At 36.9% G+C, this 25757-nt stretch overlaps 2 protein-coding genes and 1 long non-coding RNA gene across 3 annotated transcripts in view; 1 reads left to right on the top strand and 2 right to left on the bottom strand.

Annotated features, from left to right (window-relative positions):
• Positions 1–1811: 1811 nt before the first annotated feature.
• LOC141358784 (uncharacterized) lies at positions 1812–4902 on the bottom strand. Its single transcript, XM_073860471.1, has 2 exons — positions 4586–4902; positions 1812–3615 (listed from the first exon to the last, which is right to left on the bottom strand). Exons 1-2 carry the CDS (start codon positions 4698–4700, stop codon positions 2912–2914), a joined length of 819 nt encoding a protein of 272 aa, XP_073716572.1. The 5' UTR covers positions 4701–4902; the 3' UTR covers positions 1812–2911.
• Positions 4903–5510: 608 nt separating this feature from the next.
• On the bottom strand, positions 5511–11519 carry LOC141358800 (uncharacterized). The gene is made up of 3 exons (XR_012365234.1): positions 11348–11519; positions 7460–7591; positions 5511–5594 (listed from the first exon to the last, which is right to left on the bottom strand). It is a non-coding gene; the product is annotated as an uncharacterized lncRNA (long non-coding RNA).
• A 10145-nt stretch (positions 11520–21664) lies between these two features.
• LOC129444021 (uncharacterized) overlaps positions 21665–25757 on the top strand; it is a 61951-nt gene continuing 57858 nt past the window's right edge. Inside the window, exon 1 of the mRNA XM_073860421.1 lies at positions 21665–22063. Coding sequence (XP_073716522.1) covers positions 21793–22063 — 271 coding nt within the window. The 5' untranslated portion in view covers positions 21665–21792. The remainder of the gene's footprint in view (positions 22064–25757) is intronic.

Raw genomic sequence — 25757 nt, 5'->3', positions numbered from 1 at the left:
TGCAGAGATATTGCAGACGTCTTACTTTTTAATGTTCGCAGCCGATCTACAGAAGATGAAGCAATATTTAGCAGACGTACGTGTGCTATCTGGGGAGCATTCAAGTTAAAATGTGTTTAATTATTTGTGAAGAAGAGAACAGATGAACAGAGACCATGCATCACTTTACATGTTTAACATCATGATTCATGAAACAGATGAATTAATTATCTTTTTCTCACAGTGACCCCAGCTAGAAATAAAAAGTTCTAAGAACGTTCCCTGAAAGTTCCCGAATGTTCCCAAAAACATTCTGCCAACGTTAAAAGCGGCTAGTTTTTTTTAAGTTCTAGGAACGTTTCTGTTGTCTGAATGTTAGAGTAATGTTACATTTTACCATTTTAAACGTTATGACAATGTCATGTTTTAATGTTCAAACAATGTTTAAAACAACAACTGTTTATTATATTGACTTGTTTAATTGTTATGTAAATGATAGAGAAACATTGCATTTTATTATTTTATAAAACATTATTTCTGTATGCAGTAAATATATTGCTGTAGAAAACTCAATTCACTTACTAGGTTTAGATGTTGATGTTTGTTTCATTTTAAGTCACCCTTATTGTGATTAGTGTTTGTTTTAGTTGGTGTCTTGACACTTGACTTTTTGCTTGCTAGTTTATTCCTGGTTGTGTTAACTTTGTGTTAATGCACCACATTTGTTATGAACATGCCAAGTTAATAGTGTTATTCTGTGGTTGTTGGTACATAATGGTAAAGATCATCACCTAATTCATTTACTAATCAAAACTTTATTTTCTGTCAAAAATGTAAATGAGATCCAGCACTTTCACAGCATTTTGTCATTAAGGAGTTTTAGAAACTTTGGACAAAAAATATCTGCTGTATAATTGGGATGCACAAACATCAAGAATCAGACTATGAATCTAAATCATGGTGACAATTAAATGAAAAACTTCATGCTGCAATGCATGCTGGGTATTAACAAATTAAAAACCTCATTCAGGACTCCCAGCATGCACTGCAGCATGGATAAATAAGGATTTTTTTAACAATTTTAATTGTCACCATTGTTGAGATTCATAGTCTGATTCTTGATGTTTGGGCATCCCAAATATATAGCGGATATTTTTTGTCCAAAGTTTCTAAAACTCCTTAATGACAAACTGCTGTGAAAGAGTTGGATCTAATATACAATATTGGCAGAAAATAAACTTTTGATTAGTAAATGAATTAGGTGATGATCTTTACCATTATGTACCAACAACCACAGAAATACACTAATAACTTTTCATAACAAATGTAGTGCATTACCACAAAGTTAACACAACCAGGAAAAAACTAGTAGGCAAAAAGTCAAGTGTCAAGAGACCAACTAAAACAAACACGAATCACAATAAGGGTGACTTAAAATGAAACATCAACATCTAAACCTAGTAAGTGAATTGAGTTTTCTACAGCAATATATTTTCTGAACATTCAGAAATAATGTTTTATAAAATAATAAAATGCAATGTTTCTCTATCATTTACATAACAATCAAACAAGTCAATATAATAAACAGTTGTTGTTTTAAACATTGTGTGAACATTTAAACATGACATTGTCATAACGTTTAAAAATGGTAAAATGTAACATTACTCTAACGTTCAGACAACAGAAACGTTCCTAGAACTTAAAAAAAACTAGCCGCTTTTAACGTTGGCAGAATGTTTTTGGGAACATTCGGGAACTTTCAGGGAACGTTCTTAGAACTTTTTATTTCTAGCTGGGACAGCGGAGGCGATTAAACACGCAAACTTGGGCTAAACAGGCAAAAATAAACAAATCAAATCTCTGTTGCGATTAAAATATCAACAAACGTGTAAACCCTCTGTTTTTACCTCAGACATACGACGTCTTGTTACATTTTTACTTTTGTTCTGGAGAATGATCTCGCGCTCTTCTATTTCACTTCGGTTAACCCGATCTACAAGCAAGCACACACGCGAACGCAAGCACATGCACACAGTTACGACAGATTGTGTGTGATTTGTCTACGACACAAATTCCATTCCTGTACTCCACTGGAAACCCAAAATGTTAAGATTAGATCATACTCACATATAATTGTCATTAGACTTTCCCGTGGTTGATTATCTGAGCAAAGTTCACGAAAGCAGATGACTTCTTGTCTTATATAAAATGTATTAATACAATTTAGTTGTTTGTGATTACAAGTTTTGCCGAATTAAAAAGAAAAAGAAAAGAAACAAAAATTCCAAATTAGATAAAAAGTAATAAAACAAACATACAGAGTCTAAAAAATACTAAGTCTTGAGCACACAAGATTTCAGGCTGTCAGATAACAGAGATGCTGGCAGCGGTGTCCAGATCTGAATAAGTTCTGCAGCAGCATCAATTTAGGACAGTCTCAAGGCCAAATTCCAGGAATCATATTCAAGGCCTCGTGGCCTTTGATCCTAACATTTACTGGGAAATTCCCCAATTATCTTATATATGCGACAAAGTCTCTTTGTTGTTCTTCTCCGAGCTCTTCTGCGCTTTCAACAATGAAGACAGGTCTTTAAATCATGCTTTAAACCGTAATGTATCCCTTATGCTTTCTAAGGGATATCTAATTCTATCTAATACTCGTATCAATCTCTCTACTCTTAATAAACTAGTAAATACAAAACCATGTCATTTTGTTAAACATGCAATTTAAGAGTTGTCATGCATATATTCCCAACTCAGTGATTATAATACTTTTCATTAAAGCAACACTTGGCGTATAAAATAATAAAAATAGTTTAACATAACAAAAGGAGTATAAAATAATAAACCATAGGTTTCTATTGCTCCAAAGAATTACATATAAAATTAGGTGTATTATCTGGCTTATAAAGCTTGGATAATTTGCTAAATCTTACCCAACAGTTTCAGTATGTTTTTTCTGATGATTCTGAAAACTTTCAGAATGAGCAAATCTCTCTCCACAGATTGGGCAGACGTACGGTTTCTCTCCAGTGTGAAGTCTCTCATGGACTTTTAAGTGACCTGCCTGAGTAAAAGTCTTCTCACAATGAGAACATTTGTAAGGTTTTTCACCTGTATGAGTTCTCTGGTGTAACACTAAACCGACACGTTGGTTAAAACTCTTTCCACAGACATTACATTTGTAAGGTTTCTCTCCAGTGTGAATTCTCTCATGGGCTTTTAAGGAAGCTGAATGAGCAAATGTCTTCTCACACTGAGAGCATTTGTAAGGTTTTTCACCTGTATGAATTCTCTGGTGTGACACTAAACTGTCATGTCGACTGAAACTCTTCCCACAAACATTACAGTGATAAGGTTTCTCTCCAGTGTGAACTCTCTCGTGGGTTATCAGATGAGATTTATAACTGAAACTTTTATCACAGCGTGAACATTGAAAGGGTTTCTCTTCAGTGTGTTGTGTTTTATGTGACTTGCACTGATACAGTCTCTCATTAGTGTGTTTCTTCAGATGATGTTCATGTTCTGTGTGTTTTCTCTCATGGCTCTCTAAATATCTCAATGTCTCTCCACCGCTGACGCAGGAAAGAGTCGAGGACGTTATTTCTCCATCCAAACATAATTCACTCTTTACATCTGACAGAAACATGAAACAAATAAATTGACTTTTATTTATATAAAGTAGGATGAATTGAGATTCAGTATCTTTTCTATATTTACACAGAGAGAGTAGACAGCTGTCAGTGTTGGTATTATAGCTGATTGGGTAATTACATATTGATTAAATCAAATTGTTTTGTCTTTTACTGAATTTATACTTAAAACCACATTTTCCTTATAATAGTTTACTAAAAGGGTTAACATAAAATTTAGCTTGTTGTGTTTCTATTCAGGGCTCATAAGATGACTTGATGAGTGTGCTTTACTTTGGTTAGTGGTTAACTGGTCAATATGAGCATCCCTTGTAATTCAGTGTTGGTTTTGACACCCTGCTGGTGATACCCATATGAACACACAGAGCCGGTGTTAATTTAATATCAGGGATTTTACTGTGTATAGCTCTGGCAATTTGGGGAAATTAGTTTTGCGATATTACAAACCTCCTGTCAACTATTGTGCACACCCCTACAATAAAGTTTTATTTTATATAAAAAAAAAACAAATAAAACAAATTGCTTCACACCCAAATCCCTAATAAAAAGCCAAATCTCAAATAGTTTTAAAAAATAGATGTGTGTCACACTTTAAGTGGTTTTTCCGAAACAAATGCCACTTGGTGTCATTGTTTGCTGCATACTCTTGTGAAATTTTTTTTTACTATTAACACAAAGTTTTAGAAATTTGAAAAATACATTCTTGGAGCTTTCCATTGTAATGATTATTTTAGGTGTACAGTATGATATTAGTGTTATAAATACGTATTAACAACTTGATCTCATCTGTGGGCCCCTTACATTTGATACAAATCCCACTCCGTCACCCTCCCTTTCAAAAAGGTGATGAATATAAACCACACACCTAGAGCCACACAAACAGTTTATGTGGGCCCGCAACAGCTGGTGGTAAAAATAGCAAAAATGCAACAATTGTGGAGACATAAATTTACCTGACGGAAAAAAATCATGACCATCATTGTGACTGTCTTCATATTCATCAGATGTGGGTTCAGTTTTGATCTTCATCATGAGGTTCGTGCAGTCGATGAGTTTGACTGAACACATGTTGAGTTTGGTCTGCAGGATCTGCTGCTGTTCTCCAGCGTTACAGACAGAATCCAGAGACTCTGTGGAGGTTTGATCCTCCTGTAAGCTCTGTTTACTGTCACACACTGTAGTGTCCTGAGTGTCTGTGGGCTTTGATTCAGTATAACAAAGTAAAGTCAGACTGAGCTCGGAGTCCTGTGTGGAAGATTCACAACAAACACACACAGAGTAAGATTAGAAATGATTTGATGTTGTCAAACAGGTAAAGGATGTTTAAGCTGTACAAACCTCTCTCTTCAGTCCTTCATCTCTTCCCAGGTAGCCAAAACAGTTTGGCCCAATAATGGCCCAAATCCGGCAGGCCAGAAAAAAAACCACGGCCCAGTTCCGGCTGCCAGAAAAGGGCCAACCCTGGGATGAATGACGCCCCAGAATCGGCCCAAGTACACTGGCCCATTTCCGGGTGCCTTAAGTGAGCCGGCACTGCCAGCACAGTGCCAGAATCACGCCAGCTAAAACTGTACACTCAGCCGAAACTGGCCCATGTCCGGGTGCTTAAAGTCAGCCGACACTGCCAGCACAGTGCCAGAATCATGCCAGCTTAAACTGTACACTCAGCCGAAACTAGCCCGAATTATTTTTTAAAGTGTTTTTTATTTTATAACCTTAGCCCTTAAGATGGCATGTACTTATCCCTTCTTAAAAAAAAACTTTTATTATATTTAGTTAAAAAAAGTTAAACTGCACATTAGAAGTTCTATGTTTGTGATGCTTTTAATGTGTTAAGTGTCACACTTTACTGTAGGTGTTTAAAAAAAAAGAAAAATATACAGTATGTTTACATGTTTATTTGAAACATAACATTACATTAATAAAACATTAATAAACATCTGGACACTCCTCAAGTGTACCCTAAAAGAAGGAAAGATTGAGAGAAAAGAGATAAGAGGGGGAACAGAAAATGACTCATGGTTACTTCATCAGATAGACTGAAGGCATTAATGTTAACTTGGGTAAATGTTAAAGGAATAGTTCACCCTAAAATAAAAATTCTGTCATCATTTACTCATCCTCATGTTGTTTTAAAGGTAGGGTAACAGATTTGATCCTGAAAGATTTTTAGTTATGCTGCTTAAAAGTCTCCTCACATCCTGATAGCAATCACTGTGTTAAGTTGTTTAAATGTATTTGTAGAATTTATGTCATCTGTGAAAGGCGTAGGACCAAAAAATGTTCAACCAATCATAAATTTCGGTCCGAATGGACGTTTCCTTTTTTGTCCCTCATACGTAAGCCTAATTTGAATGCCCACCGCGCAGCGAGTCCACGCAGACTAGGGCTGGGTATCGATTCAGATGTTCCAGATCGATTCGATTTCGATTCACAAGCTATCAAATCGATTCGATTCCGATTCTCGATTCAATTTTCGATTCTGGTTCTCGGGTAGGTTTTTATACTCGATTCTCAATTCAACTCAATGAATATAGATTTAATACAAATATTATATTAATAAAAAAGAACAGTGAACAGCAGTTTACAAGTGTGTAATTAATAAAAAAATTAAAAGCCACAACACTAATGTTGAAGAAGACTAGTAATTAGATTAAAGTTAATCTTACGTTCAATGTTTGTGGAAACAAATATGAAAGAAAAAAAATCGATTCTGCTCTTTGAGAATCGATTTTTATTAGACCACGTTTAAAAAAAAAAAAAAGATTAATCAGAAAATCGATTTTTTTTTGCCCAGCCCTTACGCAGACACCATAGGTCATCTGCGTGTTCACGTGCGCTCATCTCCTGTCTGTAAACAGCGAGAACAGCAAACTTTTCTGCTGAATTGACAACCTGTACAGGAGGCACAAAACGAAAGGCATCTTTTATAACAACAACAGCAAAAACTGCCTGGATCGGCAAAGAGCAAAAACCCAAATGAACATCGGTAACTTTACTGCTTTACCACGAGATGCAAACAGCTGCAGGAGGCAAAGGGTCTAAAAGGGTCGTTGTTTATTTTGGTAAGGTAGGTACGCGATATGTTTGTATTGAGATGGATTCGATATACTACTTTGATGAAACATTGTGCTGCCTATGAAATTTGTGTTCGTTTACGGATTAGCATAATGATATAGTTACTACGTCTACACAACCGAACGTGTGCTTAAACTAATTCTGATATAAACCAGTTGTTTATGTTGGTTATTTGGGAAGTGTTATTCACTTTGTACTGCAAAGTTTTCTCACTGGTGAATGAGACATGAAATGTGACCGTCTGATCTGTGCATGTTCATGTGTTTTGAAAGAGGCGTGACTTTGGATGGCGATTTGACTTAAGGGTGGGATCGTGATTTCATTACTAGGCGGCTACCGTTAGCATTTTTCAAAATGTGTTACCCTACCTTTAAACATGTATGAATTTTTTCTGATGAACACAAAAGAAGATATTTTGAGGAATGATAGTAAACACACAGCAGATTGTAACCATTGACTTCCATAGAAGGAATAAAAAAATATAATGGAATTTAATGGGTACCGTCAACTGTGTGCTAACCATCATTTATCAAAATATTTTCTTCATCATTTATCACAATACTTCTATAATACTTTTGTCCTACTATGGAAGTCAATGGTTACAATGTTCTGTGTTTTTACCATCATTCCTCAAAACATCTTCATTTGTGTTCATCAGAAAAAAATCATGCAGATTTAGAACAACATGAGGATGAGTAAATGATGAAAGAATATCTATTGAACTATCCCTTTAACAACAATTGAAATACCTTGAATTTGCTTGTTTTCAGGCCCGCTCTCTTCTTCTTTTTGCATCTCTGTCAGATGCAAGCTGCAGAAGTTTTTATGAACTTTTCTACTTCACCATCTGGTGCACGAACAGTACTTTTTCTGAACAGATTCTTGAAAAGAAACAAAATTATTTAATTAGGTAAATGCAAGCATGTTAGTTTAACCCTGGAGAACCCAAGAACCCTTCTCTTAGAATCAATTAACATTGGCCACATTTGACCCGTGGGTTCTCCAGGGTTAAATGTTACCTACAAGCTATTCTGCTTCAAAAACAATGACAGGTACTTTAGGGTGGAAGACTTATAGCTTCATAGATTAACATTGTAATAGCTTTATATACAGTGGCAAGAAAAAGTATGTGAATTTCACAGTTTTCTGAACAAATTTGTCATAAAATGCGATCTAAACTTTATCTAAGTCAAGGGCATTGATAAACATAATGTGTCTAAAATAATTACACAAAAAAATTCTGATCTTTCATGTCTTTATTGAGAACTACCAAAAAACATCTTAGTGCTTGTGAAAAAAATGTGAACCCTTGATTGAATGACCTCAAAAAAGCCAATTGGAGTCAGGTTTTAGCACAGCTATGGCCCTATTGTTTTTTCCCCAGATTCAGTTTAATTTTTTCTCAAATTCCGTGTTTTTCGTTTTATTCTGGATTCTGGTTAAATTAAATTTCAGTAATCAAAAAGCACATCTTATCAACTGAAAACATAACAGAAAATTAGCAGATCCACCACTGCAGTGAATATACTGTACTGTATGAGTGTGCGACTGTGCGTTTCCACAAGGTGACATGCCTGTTTCCCAGCGTGTATAGCTCGTATATGGTTCCCAGACACGAGGGCTCACTAAGTTTTCTTTCATGTTTAAGTGAACATAAACAGCTGTATGTTTATCAGTATATTGAAGCAGTGCCGTCTTAAAGCTGTCTTGGGTGTTCAAAGCTGTCTTAGGTGTTCAATGTTCATTACACAAAAAATGAAAACCCCTCACTACTATTAACTGAATAAATTTCGCAGCTGCACATTTAATCCATACAGTGAAGACTGTGCAGTGTTTTATTTGTATTTATTGCTAAGCTTCATGTTAAAATCATGTTGACAGACAATTTCATAACTAATATATTTACATTTAATACAGATGCCTGAAAAGTAAAACAAGATGACTATAGTATTATGATTAAGAGGAAATATAAAAAATTTGGTTGCTTTTCAGTTGCATTGTTGTACTGACAGCCAAAATACATTGGCCTATATGTAATACACATGAGTAGTACAAAGTCCATTTCCTACTTTGCAAAGTCGACACAACAATAAAAAAACTAAAAAAAAAAAAAATGAGTGGAAATGGCAACGAATATCCAAAGATGATAAATTGTGGACAAAAAGGTAGCACGAATTCCTTTATATGGAAGTGGTTTGGCTATCAAAAAAACTGACGAGGCGCAGATTCAAATATGAACCCTCTTATTTTTATGGCTTTAGTCATTGTTGGCATACTCTTTTAAAGCTGGAAGCATTAACAACTTACATCGAAATATATATCGTTATCGTTCAATATGGATTTTTTTCTGAGATCACATTTTTGCCATATTGCCCAGCCCTAGCCCGATGTATTTTGGCTGTCACTACAACAATGCTACTGACAAGCAACCAAATCTTTTGTTTTGTTTTTTATCATAAAACTATACTCATCTTGTTTTACTTTTCAGGCATCTGTATTAAATGTAAAAATATTAGTTATTAGAATCTATGATTTAACATTAGCAATAAATACACACAAAACACACAGTCCTCACTGTATGAATTAAATGTGCAGCTGCAAAAGTTGTTCAGTTAAGAATAGTGAGTGATTTTCATTTTTGGGTGGAAAGAACATTTCTGACACAGAAAGCAGCAGGCTACTGTCACTTTAAGACCCAAAACAGCTTTAAGACTGCACTGCTTTAATATACTGATACTGACACATCTAGCTGTTTATGTTCACTTAAACAAGAAAGAAAACTTGGTTTAGTGATCACGCATGTGTTGACTGCACTGTAAAAAAAAATCTCGTAAAAAAACGGTTATTTTCTGGCAGCTGGGGCGCCAGAAAATTACTTTCAAATAACAGGGAAAAACTGTGACGTAAAAATACAGATTTTGACTGTATAATAACGAATGTACAAAAACAGTTTTTTTTGTGTATTTGTACAGCCTTTAAATGTGTAATGAATGATATTTACTTGTATAAAAACAGTCAAAACACCTATAAATACGGGTAAACGCGGCGACAATGCAGCCTTTTCATGTTTAATTAATGATATTTACTTGTATAAAACAATAAAAAAACTATAAATACGGGTAAACGCTGCTATAATGCAGCCATTTCATGTTTAATTAATGATATTTACTTGTAATAATACTTGCTTTTAAACTATATGCAAAACACTAAAATCAACCTCATCCAATCAGGAAGCACAGGCAATTGCCTAGCTTTCAGAACAAGCCAAGACCTTCCGAACATATGTCTATGTCTGTTATGGTCTAAGCGCGTACACACGCTGCATGCTCAGGGACCTTACTGATTAACATAAGCATCACAAAGACGGTGAGTGAAAAAAAATACAGGGATTTAATAGCAGGATAAACTCTCCACACCAAAATCGACAGTAAAGTGACAATAAATACAAAACATCAGTATAAATAAAGACAGAAAACATTACAAAATAGGAGCAGAGTGGGCTCATTTGCATAATGTTAATGACGCGCTTGCAGAGGTGCGTCAAATACGTCTCATTGCGCATGCTTTGAAATGAAACGTTTGGGATTATGGGTAATGTAGTATCGTATAGCAACGTAATGTTCATGTTACTTTCAATAAAGATAAAAACAAGACTTATTTTAGTGATGTTGCGGTGGTAGGCTTAAGTAAACTATGGCATCAAAATGGTTCCTTACCCTAGCTGAAGAGAAAAAGAGAAAAGCAGAGGAAGAAAAACAACCTTATAGCAAAGTTATATACCCAATAACAATAAACCGTCTTGCCTAAATGACTATCATCAAGTTGCCCTCAAATCAATAGTCATGAAGGTCTTGTGCCTTATTTCCAAAAGTAAAATTAACAAATGAGTAAACTTCACTTTACAGTTAATTTTTCATAATTGAAACTGTATTTTTATGATTACTTTGTTAAAATCATTTGGAATCTGTTTAAAAACTGATATTTTGTGTAGTACATTTATACAGAATTTCTTTGTAAAATCATGTTACACATTTTATTAAACAGTATATTCTTGTGATTTGAACACACGTTTTCTGTCATGTAAAAAAACAGAGAAAACATTGTAAAATTAATTTCCCCAAACTGTAAATAAAATATGTTTTGGGCCCCTGTATTTTAACAGTGTTTTCATATGAAATAAAGGACATTTTCTATGAAATAAAGGACATTTTCTTTGAAAAAACGGAAAATCATGATTATTTACATTAACAGTTTTTTCCTGTAATTTTATATTACAAATCTAATTCCACAGTACATTTCTGTACTATTATCAAAACAATACTGTTTTCCACAAAAACAGAAAGAAACTGTAAAATATACACACTATTTCCCATAAAAATACAGACTTTTTTTACAGTGTGCGCGTTGTGTGCGTGCTTCGCGAGCCCTCATGAATGAGGAACAGATGTCAAGCGTGCGCGTTGTGGGAACGCTGAGTTGCACACTCATACAGAACAGTATATTCAATGCAGTGGTGAAGCCGCTACTTTTCTTCATCTTTTCTAAATTTGTGAATGTCCTGTAAATAATATATACTTTTTAAAGCGGTACGGATGTGTGCGTGGGCAAGGCGGACATGGAAAGAAAGTATACTGTACCTTTTCTGTCTGTTCTGTTTCAGCCTTTAATGAAACCGGCTTGTGCTCTGAAAAACACATGAAAGATCTGAATTTCTTGTGTAATAATTTTTAGACACATTATGTTATTTATGTATATTTATTCAGAAAACCATTACATTTTCTTGCTAATGTATATATACATAAATATACAATACATATATAATATTGATGGCTCTTGCTTCGTCCTGAAACCCTAGATGGCAGTTTTCTTATCCTTGAACAAACTGTCACATGGGCTATGTTTACATGCACAAAATTTTGTCAATCCGACTGAATTTAATCCGATGAAAGGTTACAACAATACAGTTTACATGCACCCTAATCATGTTTAAATGTTTGCTCCTCAAAATGTTTGTTTACATGTACATTTTATATAAACCGAACATCTGTGCAAGCGCACAGACAGGGTTGGCAGCTTCACATATCAAAACCATCCCCATGGACATTCAAAATTAGCCCAAACATTCCCAAATACCAATAACTAATGAACAAAATCCTTTCATATCTGACCCGCAGAAAAATCAACTCGCGAAGACAGTTTAAACAGTAGCCCAAATCTGAACGAAAAAAAAGAGGACTTGGCAATGCCACCCCAAAGCGAATAAGAGGTAAATATAAGACATGAACTTGAGCACAAATTTTCTGCGCACATGCACAATGTATTTTTGCATCCGACAAAATACTTCGATTCACGCATTTACATGCATACTTTTCTCCTGCTGATCGGATCACAGATTGGACTACACCACCCCTTTCAATACGATTCAAATTTGCATCCAATCTACCTCAATCGTATTGATTAAGGTTTTTACATGACGACTTTTTAATACGATTGAGCCATCAATACGATTACAAACTGATTAATTGGTTGCATGTAAACATAGCTACTAGAAACATAAGTACTAGAATAAGAGCACACCACTAAGGTAAAAAAAAACGGTTACATGCCTAATTGTGCCAGTGTTGTATTATCGGGAAAGTTCATTATTATTTTTACACCTTTTTAAGCCTTGCCTATTTAAAATTGTAATATTTGCAAGATGCAGCAAAAGAGAACTCAATTTGGTTTTTAAGGGATGTATTGAGATTTTCAATTATATAAAAAAGTAAGTTTTCCTTACTCTTAATCACACACATCCACAGATAATTGTGTTTTCTCTACCATTATATTTATATTTCAAAATGACTGCAAATGCCAAATCCATAAACTGGAATTGTGATCTAATAAAATATCTTGTTATTATAGTTTACATAACAACGTTTACATATCAAAGTTTAGTTTAGACTACTTAATGTAAAGACTTTTTAAAGACTTGTTATTTGTAATATATATTTGTAGCCCTAAACGAATCCCTATCATACTTCTGGCCCCAATTGACCCCTCAGACAGTCCTGAGATTAACAATGCAACAAAACAGATTCCCAAGAAATATCCATGCCCCGTCCAATACTGTACTTTTACTTACATTAATTCTTCAAATGAATTCTGTCCAAACTGATGATCTTGAGAAATCTAAATGTGACAAAAACAATCACAATAAGTTGTTAAGTTGTATAACAGACAGACACATCATAGATACATAGTGTTGAGTAATAATTACATAATTAAGGTTCACTCATTTTCTACAAAGTATCTTTCAATAGATGAAATCGGTTATAAAGTTGTGCAACAGTGAGGTGGAAATATTTTTTACTGCAGGTGCACTTTAAGTAAAGAAGTTTAACTACCAGCTGTGTCCTGTAGCTGCAATGCTCTCTGTTCTGTGAAATGTAAACGTTTTCTGTACCAGACAAAGTTATCCATTGGTAAAAAAATTACCTCAGTCAGCTGTATAATAGCGGAACTGGCTGAGGTGGCTACGAGAGTTTAGCAGAATCGCTTCACGATCCCTCAGTTACTCCCGCCTGCTGCATTGACTGCTGAGGCAAATCCTCAGGCCAGTTTTATGAGTTGCGAAATATTATTTGTTTGTTTTGCTAAACGAAATATTACTGTTTAAGTAAGTTCATTAAACTGAGCAGAGTTCATTTCTTATGTCCGAATTCTCCTTGTCAGATAAATTATAAAAATGGATTTTTCGACTCAAATTTATCTAGAAATACTTCAGTATTTTAATAATAAATTCAAATGCTAATTTACACATTTGTTGAAGTGGGATTGTGGTCATTTAAAAAATTACGTATACTATTTCAGTCACACCAGTTTGTCCTTCTTTTAAATGAAGTTTACATTTATCTAATATGTGCAGAGTATAAATATTTTATGCATTAAAATTATGTTAAATAACCAAAAAGTCTTACCTCAGAGAAATTGCAGCAGACTTCATGCAGCAACAACCGTTAAAGCCCGGTAAATGTCGTCAATGTTAGCTTAGCGTAGCGTAGCGTAAGTTCTACCAGGAAACTTGAATGTTACGTCATTCATTTCACAAGGCGCAATCAATCACTCCTGATTCTGATTGTATATAAGCCTCGTACTCACTTGTCTTTGCGTTCGCAGATACTGATGCCAGCATTTACACGCTTGATGTTCAGTGCATATGTAAACTAAAGCGTTAGTTACCCGAAACACGCCGATTCAAATGATGAGTGATTTTATCGGGCATTCGAACTGTTTTCCTGGGATTTTCTCATCTCGTTTCGTTTCACCTGCACCATCGCGAGGAGCTCTCACAGAAGTGCAAGAACATTTGGATTATCTGTAAAGTGTAACCATAATATTGACTGTCGCACACTCTGAACGCCCGCAGCAGATGTCAGTAATCATCATTGATTGGCGAAGCGCTGCACCTGCACGGGTTTGGAAGAATGCCGAAGCTTGTTATCTCCCTCATCACAGGATCTTTGTCTTCCATCTACAATACGAAATGCTCCGCTTATTATTGGTTTTAAGCCGTACGCGAATGTTTTTGTTAAGCAAAGACATTGAATCGACTTGGATGAACCGCTAATGCTCGCGGAAATTTGTTTAATTTTCGATCGCACATTAAATACGGCGTGAATGGAATGCATGATATGCTGCAAAGAGGAGAATGACGCGGTCTAATGCTCGTGTGTTCATTGGAATAAGGAATGCGCAAAGTATACGAGCTTCATCTGAACTGTCCCTTTCTTCTCTAAAAAATAAATAATATAAGGTACCATTTATTCATGTAACAGGTTCTTGCAACGTCATATACCTGCTACGGTACTATAAGGCAAGTTGCTTAATGCCTAACAGTTATTCATGCAAACTGTACAGCTCAACGGCAAACATTTACGTTAGATCTTCACCCACCCGACCTAATTACAGACTGTAAGGATACGAGAATACGCTATTTTACGAACTTTAAATCTTACGGTAGGACACACCATTAATATATCATTGGAGAATAAATCCTGGTCATACAGCTTAAAGTTTTCAAGCCCACATTTTTGCTGCTGAGCAAATCGTAAGTGTGTGTGGTCGAATGGCAACAGTAATGCATATTGTCAATTTTATTGAGCACGGGGTTCAGCATAAATGTTTCTATCTAAAGCTTTGCGCTTTAAGATATGCAGTTATTTATGTACATGCATAAAGTACGAAAACGCATCAACTTATAATTGTACTTCTCAAATGAGACTTTATTCCAGATCTCGGTCAAATCCGAGCTCGGTCGCTTTGAACATGCCATCTATTTATCTGGATTATCTTCTCCTAAGGTAAGCTCTCTTATTCATTATACTGGATTGGCTGATATTGCACATTACATGCTTTTACAACCGACAGATGGCAATGACCATGTCTTACAGCACGGCATGGAGACGGAGCTGAGGTTGTGTGGCGTATTTAATACAATTAAAGGTGTATTGTGTTATGCTGCCTTCACGTGCTATGGGAAAGATGAATTTTTTCTATTTGTGAACTGGTATTTACCAGCGTGTTGTTCAAGTGCCTTTTCCATTTGTGAACTAGAATTTACCAGTTGGCTGCGTTCAAGTGCATTTTCCATTTGTGAACTGGTATTTACCAATGCTTTTGTTGTCATTAGGAAAATGAAAGATGGACATCCGGACCGTTATATTGGTAAAACAATTTTAGATTGCTTAGTTCATCTGCTACAGCAAGAAGATGATTTATTGAAACTGAAACGGTAAATAATACCAATACCATTACGTTCTGCTGCTCTCCGGCATTTTGGAAAGGTTAAAGGTAATCTCATCTCAGCTACTCGGGCATCAAAATATTTAATGAGTTGCCCAGTGGAAAATAACACATGAGGGGTGTTCATGTGCATTTTCCAAGTGGGATTTTGGTATTTACCATAATTACGATAGTATGTGAAGGCTGCATTATTCCTGAGGACTTGCCGTTATTTTGGTCGGTGTGCGTTCTGCGGATGTCTCAACAAAAGTTGAGCCTGTACACCCTCATGTTGAGTTTGTTTGTTATGCAGTAGACCTCACTTATAAAGTCGAAAAACGCGCGCCTTGCCTCTTTAAGAACACGACAGGTTGCGTCAGTTTAAACCATTTAAGCGCATTGTGCTTGTTTGCAACGCAGGCACCCAGAGCATGCGCATGGGTATGCTACAGCGGATGTCTGCACACTGGTTTGAAGATGTAATGTGACTGCGAGCTTTTAAATCACAGCACGTAATTCAAATTTTAAGTGCTGTTGAACGTTGGCAACGTATGTTTCGCCCAAAATGGTGCTGCACCAGATATAACCACAGAATACAAACACATTTCCTTCTTGTTTTAACATGGAACACAATGGAAATAATGTCTAAATATTTCTCCGAGTGGTGTTATGTCGAATATAGTGGTGTTCGATTATCTTATGTGTTCCAACTATTCAATAATAATCGTCATATGCTGTTTTAATGAATTCCAACATGACTGAAGAATTGGAATGCATCTGAAATAACTTGTTTCTAATTGAATTCTATGTTCTGTTTAAAGCCTGGAATACACCACAGGATTTTTGCACTCCAAGTTTGTAGCAGCAAACGCTTTGTACGGTGATCATGCTGAATTTCTGACACTGTCAGAAAACTTGTAGGCTATCTTGGACGCAAGACCAGGAAAACGTCAGTCTTTGAACTTCTCCCACCGTACGACACTGTAACACCGAAGAAGAGCCACGATCATAGAAATCATGATGACTGTTTCACGATGGAAATCTTTCGTCTGGGAAAGCCAAAAATCATGCAGTTATGATTCTAAATGATAACTTTACAAGAAACTTTGTCTGGAATTAGATGAGTACAATCCACTTACTCTGCATCCTCAAGAAAATAGCGAAACATGCATCAACTTTCCATATAACCACATTACACCGGCTGCTAGGATTTAAACCATTATAACAGCACGGACCGGATTCATACATGAGGCAAGCTATTTTAAAACTATATACATGTTTTTACACAGACTATGGGCATGCAGTTCTATAAGTGCTTTATTTTCAGTGCCTGCAATACCATCAGGGCTCTTTATCTACTTCCAGGAACTCTAATTGCAAACGCTGCAAGGATTTGAACATGCATTATTGCTACATGTACAAGAAATAAGCTTTCGTTAGTATTGGGCCGTGCGCACTTGCGGCGTGCACGCAGGTTGTCACGTTTCATGTCCGCGGTCATGTGTGGTGCGGACATCGATCGTTTCTGGAATGCCAGTGTGGCGGAGGATCTTCATTTAACAAATAATTCAGAACTTCTTAAGTGCATACCATGTAAGACTGTTAGCACAAACCTGTCACGTTTTATCATGCTATTATGGTTAGTTAAAGTTTAAGCTGTAAACTTTCATCTAGAAGGCTATTACTTTCGGAGTACGTCATCTATCAACTGCACAAACCTACTGATACCGCTCCTCAGTTTTTGGGGGGTCTTAATTTACATTGTAAATGGAGAATTTTATAATCATCTGTGTGTCATGGCGAAGCAGGCAAGACAAGGCAACGGATCCAAATGCAAGGGTTTATTTCTTAAACCCAAAAGTGCACAAAGCAGAACCACAATGAAGACCAGAATACACGACTAAAAAGTGATGACAGCAAACTATAATTGACAAAGGACAACTGAAACACAAGGACTGTATATATTCATGTGGGTAAACAAGATAACAAGACACACCTGGGAAACAATCTAGAACAAGGACCAACGAACTACAAGAACTACAGACATGGATGACATTACAGAACTTCAATAAAGAGTACAAGACTGGGGAAACAAGACACGACAGTGACACCGTGCTATCTTTAGCATCATTCAGATTTGTTTTGTAACCATCTAATCTTCTCCCTACTTTTATAATGACAATATAAAAGCATGCATACATCAATTGTCTCTCTTCATCAGAAGCTGCGCTCCTAATTTCAACGTGTGCAGGAATTCACTATGACATTCAATTCAATAATGGCAAGCAATAATCAAGGTATGTCTTAAACAATTACTGGTGGTGGTGGCGTATTCAACCATGCTATATCATGGCCTTTGCACCATTTATATCATTTCTCACTCTGGCATAACGTTGCCTTCTGCGGCCTCTCTGCTATCAAGCCTAACAAGGGTTTAATTTCCGGCCTGCGCGGCCTCTATGCTCTCAAGCCTAACGTGCCAGCCTTCTACGGATATCCTCTACTACTGACGTCACGGTCAACATTTACAGACATGTTAATGGTATGTATCTTTTGTCAATACTGGTGGTGGTGAATCTTATTGCAAGCTAAAATGTTGGCTTTTCCTACTAGGCATATCGTTGCCTTCTACGGCCTACGCGGCCTCTCTAACCCTGGCATATCTTTGCCCTTCATGGCCTACACAGCCTCTCTCGACACGGCATATCGTTGCCTTCTATGGCCTATGCGGCCTTTCCCACTCGGCATATCGTTGCCTTCTATGGCCTAAGCGGCCTATCTCTATCTGGCATATCGTTGCCTTTTATGGCCTACGCGGCCTATCTCTATCTGGCATATCGTTGCCTTCTATGGCCTTCGCGGCCTATCTCTATCTGGCATATTGTTGCCTTCTATGGCCTACGCGGCTATTTCTCTGGCATATCGTTGCCTTCCAAAGGCCTACGCGGCCTTTTCTCACTAGGCATATCGTTGCTTTCTATGGCCTACGCGGCCTATCTCTGTCTGGCATATTGTTGCCTTCTAAAGCCTACGCGGCTCTTCCCACTAGGCATATTGTTGCCTTCTAAAGCCTACGCGGGCTATCTCTCAGCCTATCTCTCCAGCCTATCTCTCTCTGGCATATTGCTGCCTTCTACGGCCTAAGCAGCAATCCCTTGGCCTCTTACGGCATCCGTCAATGTCAGTAGATAACAATTTGTCTTATCTCTGTTTCAGGAACCTCTAAGAAACACTGGTGGGTACCGATCATCGTGATCAATTTTTGGGGATTAGATTCTGGCCCGTCTTCATCTTCAGACAGGAACCGCAAGAATCCGTGACCCCCGGATTTGAACTATGGTCGGGGCCTACGCCAAAGAACTATACTGTGTTATATTCCAGCCTTGGTTGCTAACTACTGTTAAATAAACTCATATCAATTTTTAACCTATCTTCGAGTCTTTCTGGTAGAAATGTTAGCTTAGCGTAGCGTAGCGTAAGTTCTACCAGGAAACTTGAATGTTACGTCATTCATTTCACAAGGCGCAATCAATCACTCCTGATTCTGATTGTATATAAGCCTCGTACTCACTTGTCTTTGCGTTCGCAGATACTGATGCCAGCATTTACAACCCACCCTCCCTACCACCATCACCAGGTCGGTTCCGTCCATACTCGAGGGGGATTAGATTCTGGCCCGTCTTCATCTTCAGACAGGAACCGCAAGAATCCGTGACCCCCGGATTTGAACTATGGTCGGGGCCTACGCCAAAGAACTATACTGTGTTATATTCCAGCCTTGGTTGCTAACTACTGTTAAATAAACTCATATCAATTTTTAACCTATCTTCGAGTCTTTCTGGTAGAACTAGGTGTCGCAGCTAGTGCGCATGTCTTGAAACAGCAGCAGTTCTTTTTCCAAAATAAAAGTTTCTTTAACCAGGTTTAATTGTCTAAAAATTGTAATCGATAAATTATAAATAGATCAGTCTTTATGATCAAATTAGTTCAAATTCTGGAAAAGGGCTGAAAATTGTAGTTGTAATAAAGTAAACAAATTGACAAGCTTTACAGCTTATTAAATTTTTTTATAAAATCTCAATTTAGTATTTGACCATTAATTAATAAATTATGTGTTTGTTGAAATATTACATACATAGAAAATATTTCAGTACAAACTTAATAGCCCAGATACTTACATTCAATAGGCTAATGGCACTTTATGCCTCTACAAACATATTCTTAACATTAAAATATGCTTCTCCCCTTTCCTTATTTTATTAGGAAAAAATTTCTGAGCTTAACTTTTCCTCACACTACTTTTCACTTATTGACATAGGCTACCATTAATCAGGAAAACTAAAAACAATTATCAAAACATTAAATAGAAACAATTATATGCATATCAATTGTTAAATTAATATATTTTTATTAAAACAAACGTGAAATGTGAAAGCCAATATGTGAAAAATATGCCATTTGTCAGCCAAAATCGGACCAAATCCGCATATCCACAGCCTAGCCGATTCTGGCAACTTTTGCTGGGCCAGTGCTGGCTTAATGCTGGTAAGCCGCAGCCAGAACACAGCCGTGTGCGCCGACACTCAGCCGGATCTGGCCCGAATGCACTGGCTACCTGGGTTCTTAACCTCAGTTTTGTCTTCAGAAACGACACCTCTTTCTTCAGCTGAGAGATTTCTGTGATGAAATCATCAATATCCAGCATGGACAGATCAGTTCCTACTGATTTACAGCACATCTCTTCTCTCATCATCAACACTAAAATACACAGAGACAACTCAGACAAGACTCTCCGTGTGTCTCAATCAGCTCCCTTGTTCAGTAGTCAGGGCACTGATCAGGGAGTCGGCCATTTTAAGGGATGTCTCAATCGCAAAATCCGTTCAGTGCACTGGAACGTTGGTCCCCTAAAAATTCCCACAATGCAATGCAAAAACCAGTGAGCATCGATGATCCCTATGTTCCCTAACCGGAAATCACGTGACCTTTTCTGAAGCTCGCCAACCGAACATCACGTGATCCAACTCAATAAACTTTATGAAATGTTATAGAACTTTTATAAAGACAAACGTTTGTTTTAGTTGTAAATATAAACACACATTGCTACACAGTAAGGGACCACAATCTACTCAATATTTAAAAGAATAATATTTATTTAAAATTGTAAATATATTTATTACATTTAAAATGTAATTATATGCCTCCAATTTTATGCACAGATATGTAAGAGAATAATGACAGCATTTTTCACAATGTACTGTTTTTAAAATTAAGTCAGAAAGATGTTGGTTTTGCCGGTTGTTGATGAGTAACAGCTGTGAGTGATTACAACGCGCTTAAGCAGCCGTGACAGAAAAATAAGTGAACATCGTCCCAATGTGAAGTGAGCTAGGGTCCTTACCAGTGCCCGAACCTGTGTACACGATATAGTGATTCACGACCTCGGGAGCTAGGGAACGAATTGAGACACACGGTCTGTTTACACTCAATAAAACACTCAAGAGAGAAAAACACTGAGGATACACAAACACATCACACGTGAACTCTTTCTTTCTTTCTTTCTTTAGTGGGTTTATTGGCGGACTAAAGAGCTGCAGAGCGCCTCCTGCTGTACTGGAGAGAGAAGACGCTCAACACTTCATTCATCTCTCATTCATTACACATTACACATTTTTGTCATCTCTTCCCCGGATGGCATCCAACAGTTCCTTCTTGTGAAATGAATGAGAAGTTTTAAGCGTCTTCTCTCTCCAGTACAGCAGGAGAGGACATACAGGATTAAATGGAACATTATTTATAATGAAAAAGCATGTTGATGGAATGTGTGAATATTGCAATAGTCAAGAGACCATAGAGCATGTAATTATGTATTGTCCTAAATACCATCAAGCCAGACAAAGATTGATCTCACAACTTAGTGAGAGCCAGATGACATTAAATTTACAGCTTTTATTGCAAAGAGGATCAGAGAACATTTGCTTTCAATTTTTGTTTCCTTTCTTGAAGATAACTGGGTTATTAAAAAGGATTTAAGTAAGTGTGGGTTGACCTCTTGATCCACACTCCAGTCCAGATGGTGGCGGTAATGCTCCAAAAAGCTGGTTTGCAATCCGCCATTCAAAATCATAAGAAGAAGAAGAAGAAGTACAGCAGGGGGCGCTCTGCAGCTGTTTAGTCCTCCAATAAACCCACTAAAGAAAGAAAGAAAGAAATAGCTCGCGTGTGATGTGTTTGTGTATCCTCAGTGTTTTTCTCTCTTGAGTGTTTTATTGAGTGTAAACAGAGTCTTGTCTCTGTGTATTTTAGTGTTGATGATGAGATGGATGTGATGTGCTGTAAATCAGGAACTGATCAGGGCTTACAGGATGAGGAATCTACTGATCAAACCTCCACAGAGTCTCTGGATTCTGTCTGTAACGCTGGAGAACAGCAGCAGATCCTGCAGACCAAACTCAACATGTGTTCAGTCAAACTCATCGACTGCACAAACCTCATGATGACGATAAAAACTGAACCTACAGAAATAAAAACTGAACCTAAAGCAGATGAATATGAAGACAATCAGGATGGTCATGATTTTATTCCTTCAGGTAAGTTATGCCTCCTCACTATCAAATAACACAGCTAGGGATGCTACTATCCACTTTTTATGGTATGCTATATATGGTATTAGGCATAAAATTAAAGAGTGACTGCTACCATAAGACTGAACGAACCTATGTCTCACGGAGCTGCATATAAATAGCACGAAGTGTAAAAATCGTGCAATACTTACGCCAACTTCCACTTTGGCGTGCATATGATAAACCAGTCCTTCCCATTCACTTAAACGGTGCATCTTTTTTGTCGTTTTATTTATTGGTTTCTCAATTTTTTTGCTATTTTTTACCATTTTCGCTTGGGTTTAGGGTTAGAACAACTTTTTGTTATATTAAAATGACATCCTATCCCCAACTCCAAGTGACCACCCAGCTAGCAGAAAAAAGTTCTAAGAACGTTTCCTGAAAGTTCCCAAGGTTCCCAAAAACATTCTGCCAACGTTAAAAGTGTCCAGTTTTCTTTCACGTTCTAAGAACGTTTCTGGGTTGTCTGAACGTTAGAAGAATATTACATTTTACCATTTTTAAAGGGGTCATAGCGTAAAAATCAGATTTTTTCAATTTTTAAGTGCTATAATTGGGTCCCCAGTGCTTCTATCAACCTAGAAAATGTAATCAAGATTAACCCAGTAACTTTGTTTGGGTAAGCCATTTTCTGCAAGCATGTGAAAAATTAGGTCGTTCAGATTTTGCCTGTTTTGTGAGGTAGGTAGTAAGGCGAATTACAACAATACCACCCCCTTTATCTGCAATATCCAACCACAGCACTGCCATAGTGCAGAGAGAAAGAGAGAAAGAAAAAAGTACTTGACAGCACAATTGAGTTTCAATTACAACAAACCACCATCATTGTGATCAGTGTTTGCACTTCATCCGCTCATTTGCATTTTAAACGACACACCCAAAAACGGCTCACTTTTGCTCAGGCCTACAAATTATCAATTTTTACATGCTATAATAAATTAGCTGTGGACTATTTTGAGCTAAAACTTCACATACACACTCTGGGGACAGCAAAGATTTATTTTACATCTTAAAAATATGTCATAATATGACCCCTTTAAACGTTATGACAAATGTCAAGTTTTAATGTTCACACAATGTTTAAAACAACAACTATTTATTAAATTGACTTAATTGTTATATAAATGATAGAGAAACTTTGCATTTTATTATTTTATAATACATTATTTCTGAATGTTCAGTAAATATATTGCTGTAGAAAACACAATTCACTTATTAGGTTTGGATGTTGATGTTTTGTTTCATTTAGGGTCACCATTGTTGTGGTTCGTGTTTGTTTTAGTTGGACTATTGACCCTTGACTTTTTGCTTGCTATTTTTTTTCCTGGTTGTGTTAACTTTTTGTTAATACACCACATTTGTTATGAAAAGTTAGTAGTGTAGTTCTGTGGTGCTTGGTACATAATGGTAAAGATCATCACCTAATTAGTTTACTAATCAAAAGTTTATTTTTTGTCAAAAATGTAAATGGGATCCAGCGCTTTCGCAGCGGTTTGTCATTAAGGAGTTTAAGATACTTTGGACAAAAAATATCTGCTGTATAATTGGGTAGGGCTGTGCAATTAATCGAATTTCGATTTCAATCTCGATTTCGGCTCCCAACGATCACAAAAACTATGTAATCGAGAAAAAACGATTATTTTGTAATTACGTTTTGCCCGTTACGCTGGTCTCTGTTCTGAATGACGCGCATGCGCACTTTCGTCCCTCCCGAAGCCTCAACTCGTCAGCGAACGTGTGTGTTATCAGGTAACTTAGCGGTGCCATTTAAAAATCTGCGGGAGTGATGGCGGAAAAAGAACCACAGAAGCAATTGGTAAACAAAAGAGGTAAAAGCCATTCCGTTGTTTGGGAACAGTTTGGATTCGACGAGGCGGACGTGGATCAAAATCAAATTAAGTGCAAGATTTGCTACGCGGTGGTGTCTGCACCGCAGGGAAACACCACAAATCTTTTCAATCATCTTAAATTTAAACACAGACCGACCTATGACCAACTTATAAAGAAACAGAAAGAACAAAGATCAACCCCCACGACCTCCGCAACGCAGTCTTCCATTAAAGACACGCTGTTCAGTGCAACTCCTTATCCAAAAAGTTCGGAACGACTTAAAAAAATCACTGATGCTGTTTCATACTTTTTAGCCAAAGACATGTGTCCCATTAGCACGGTCGAAGATGAAGGGTTCAAGAAACTGATTAATACTTTGGACAAGCGTTATGCTTTGCCATCTCGACACTACTTCACGAGAGTTGCTCTGCCTGCTTTATATGAGAAATGCCGTGCAGAAGTGGCTAATGAAGTGTTAAAAGCAGAGTACATTGCCGCTACAACAGACCTGTGGTCTAGCCGCAAAATGGAGCCATACATTAGCTTAACAATACACTACATCGACGCCAATTTCAATTTGAATACGAAATGTCTCCAAACGGCGTTTATTCCCGAAGACCATACTGGGCAAAACATAGCACATGCACTGAGGGAAGCTGTGGCTGCATGGGGTTTAAACGAGGAAAAGCTCGTCTGCATCACTACGGACAATGCCTCAAACATAAAGCTGGCAGCTGAGGTGAATGGATGGATGAGGCTTCAGTGTTTCGGGCACAGACTTCACTTGGCCATAGGTGAGTAAAAAATGATTACTTTTCTTATGATTAAATTTAAGGTGGTGATGTAATTTTATATAATTAAGTGATTTAAACCAGTGGTTCTTAACGTTATTCCTCGAGACCCACTGCCCTGCACATTTTGTATGTCTCTTTTATCTGACAGACTCAGTTCAGTTCATTGAGATCTCTTCTAATGAGCTGATGATTTGAATCAGGTGTGTTAAATAAGGGAGACATACAAAATGTGCAGGGCAGTGGACCTCGAGGAATAACGTTAAGAACCACCGATTTAAACAACAGCAAGAACAATACTAGGAATGCCTATGCAAATATTCCAGTTATTATTGTTATTCTTTTTATTATTATCATCATTATCATTACTATGATGCTTTCTCACTCAGCAAATAATGCATTGATGACTGTTGTGATGATCTTATTGATGATACTACAACCCCAAAACAGAAAAAGTTGGGACACAGTAGAAATTGTGAGTAAAAAATGAATGGAATAATTTACAAATCTCATAAACTTATATTTTATTCACAGTAGTATATAGATAACATATCCAATGTTGAAAGTGAGATATTTTGAAATGTCATGCCAAATATTGGCTCATTTGTGATTTGATGAGAGCCACACATTCCAAAAAAAGCTGGGACAGGTAGCAATAAGAAGCCATAAAAGTTAAATGTACATACAAGGAACAGCTGGAGGAGGACCAATGTTTAGGAATAGGAATGTTGTCCCATTCTTGTCTAAAACAGGCTTCTAGTTGCTCAACTGTCTTAGGTCGTCTTTGTCGCATCTTCCTCTTTATGATGCACCAAATGTTTTCTATGGGTGACAGATCTGGACTGCAGGCTGGCCATTTCAGTACTCAGATTCTTCTTCTACACAGTCTTGATGTTGTAATTGATGCAGTATGTGGTCTGGCATTGTCATGTTGGAAAATGCAAGGTCTTCCCTGAAAGAGACGACATCTGTATGGGATCATATGTATCTAGAACTTGGATAAACCTTTCAGCATTGATGATGCCTTTCCAGATGTGTAA

This window comes from Misgurnus anguillicaudatus, chromosome 3, assembly GCF_027580225.2.
Source record: "Misgurnus anguillicaudatus chromosome 3, ASM2758022v2, whole genome shotgun sequence".
Taxonomy (NCBI): Eukaryota; Metazoa; Chordata; class Actinopteri; order Cypriniformes; family Cobitidae; genus Misgurnus; species Misgurnus anguillicaudatus.
Note: the sequence above shows the minus strand (reverse complement) of the source record. Positions and strands in the feature narration are given on the sequence as shown.

What these genes read in the sequence shown, in the direction of transcription:
- LOC141358784 (XM_073860471.1), bottom strand. Translation starts at nt 4,700, where the DNA reads ATGTGTTCAGTCAAACTCATCGACTGCACGAACCTCATGATGAAGATC. An exon ending in TCATGATTTTTTTCCGTCAG is followed by an intron (nt 3,616 to 4,585) that starts GTAAATTTATGT and finishes TGTTTCTGTCAG; the next exon opens with ATGTAAAGAGTGAATTATGT.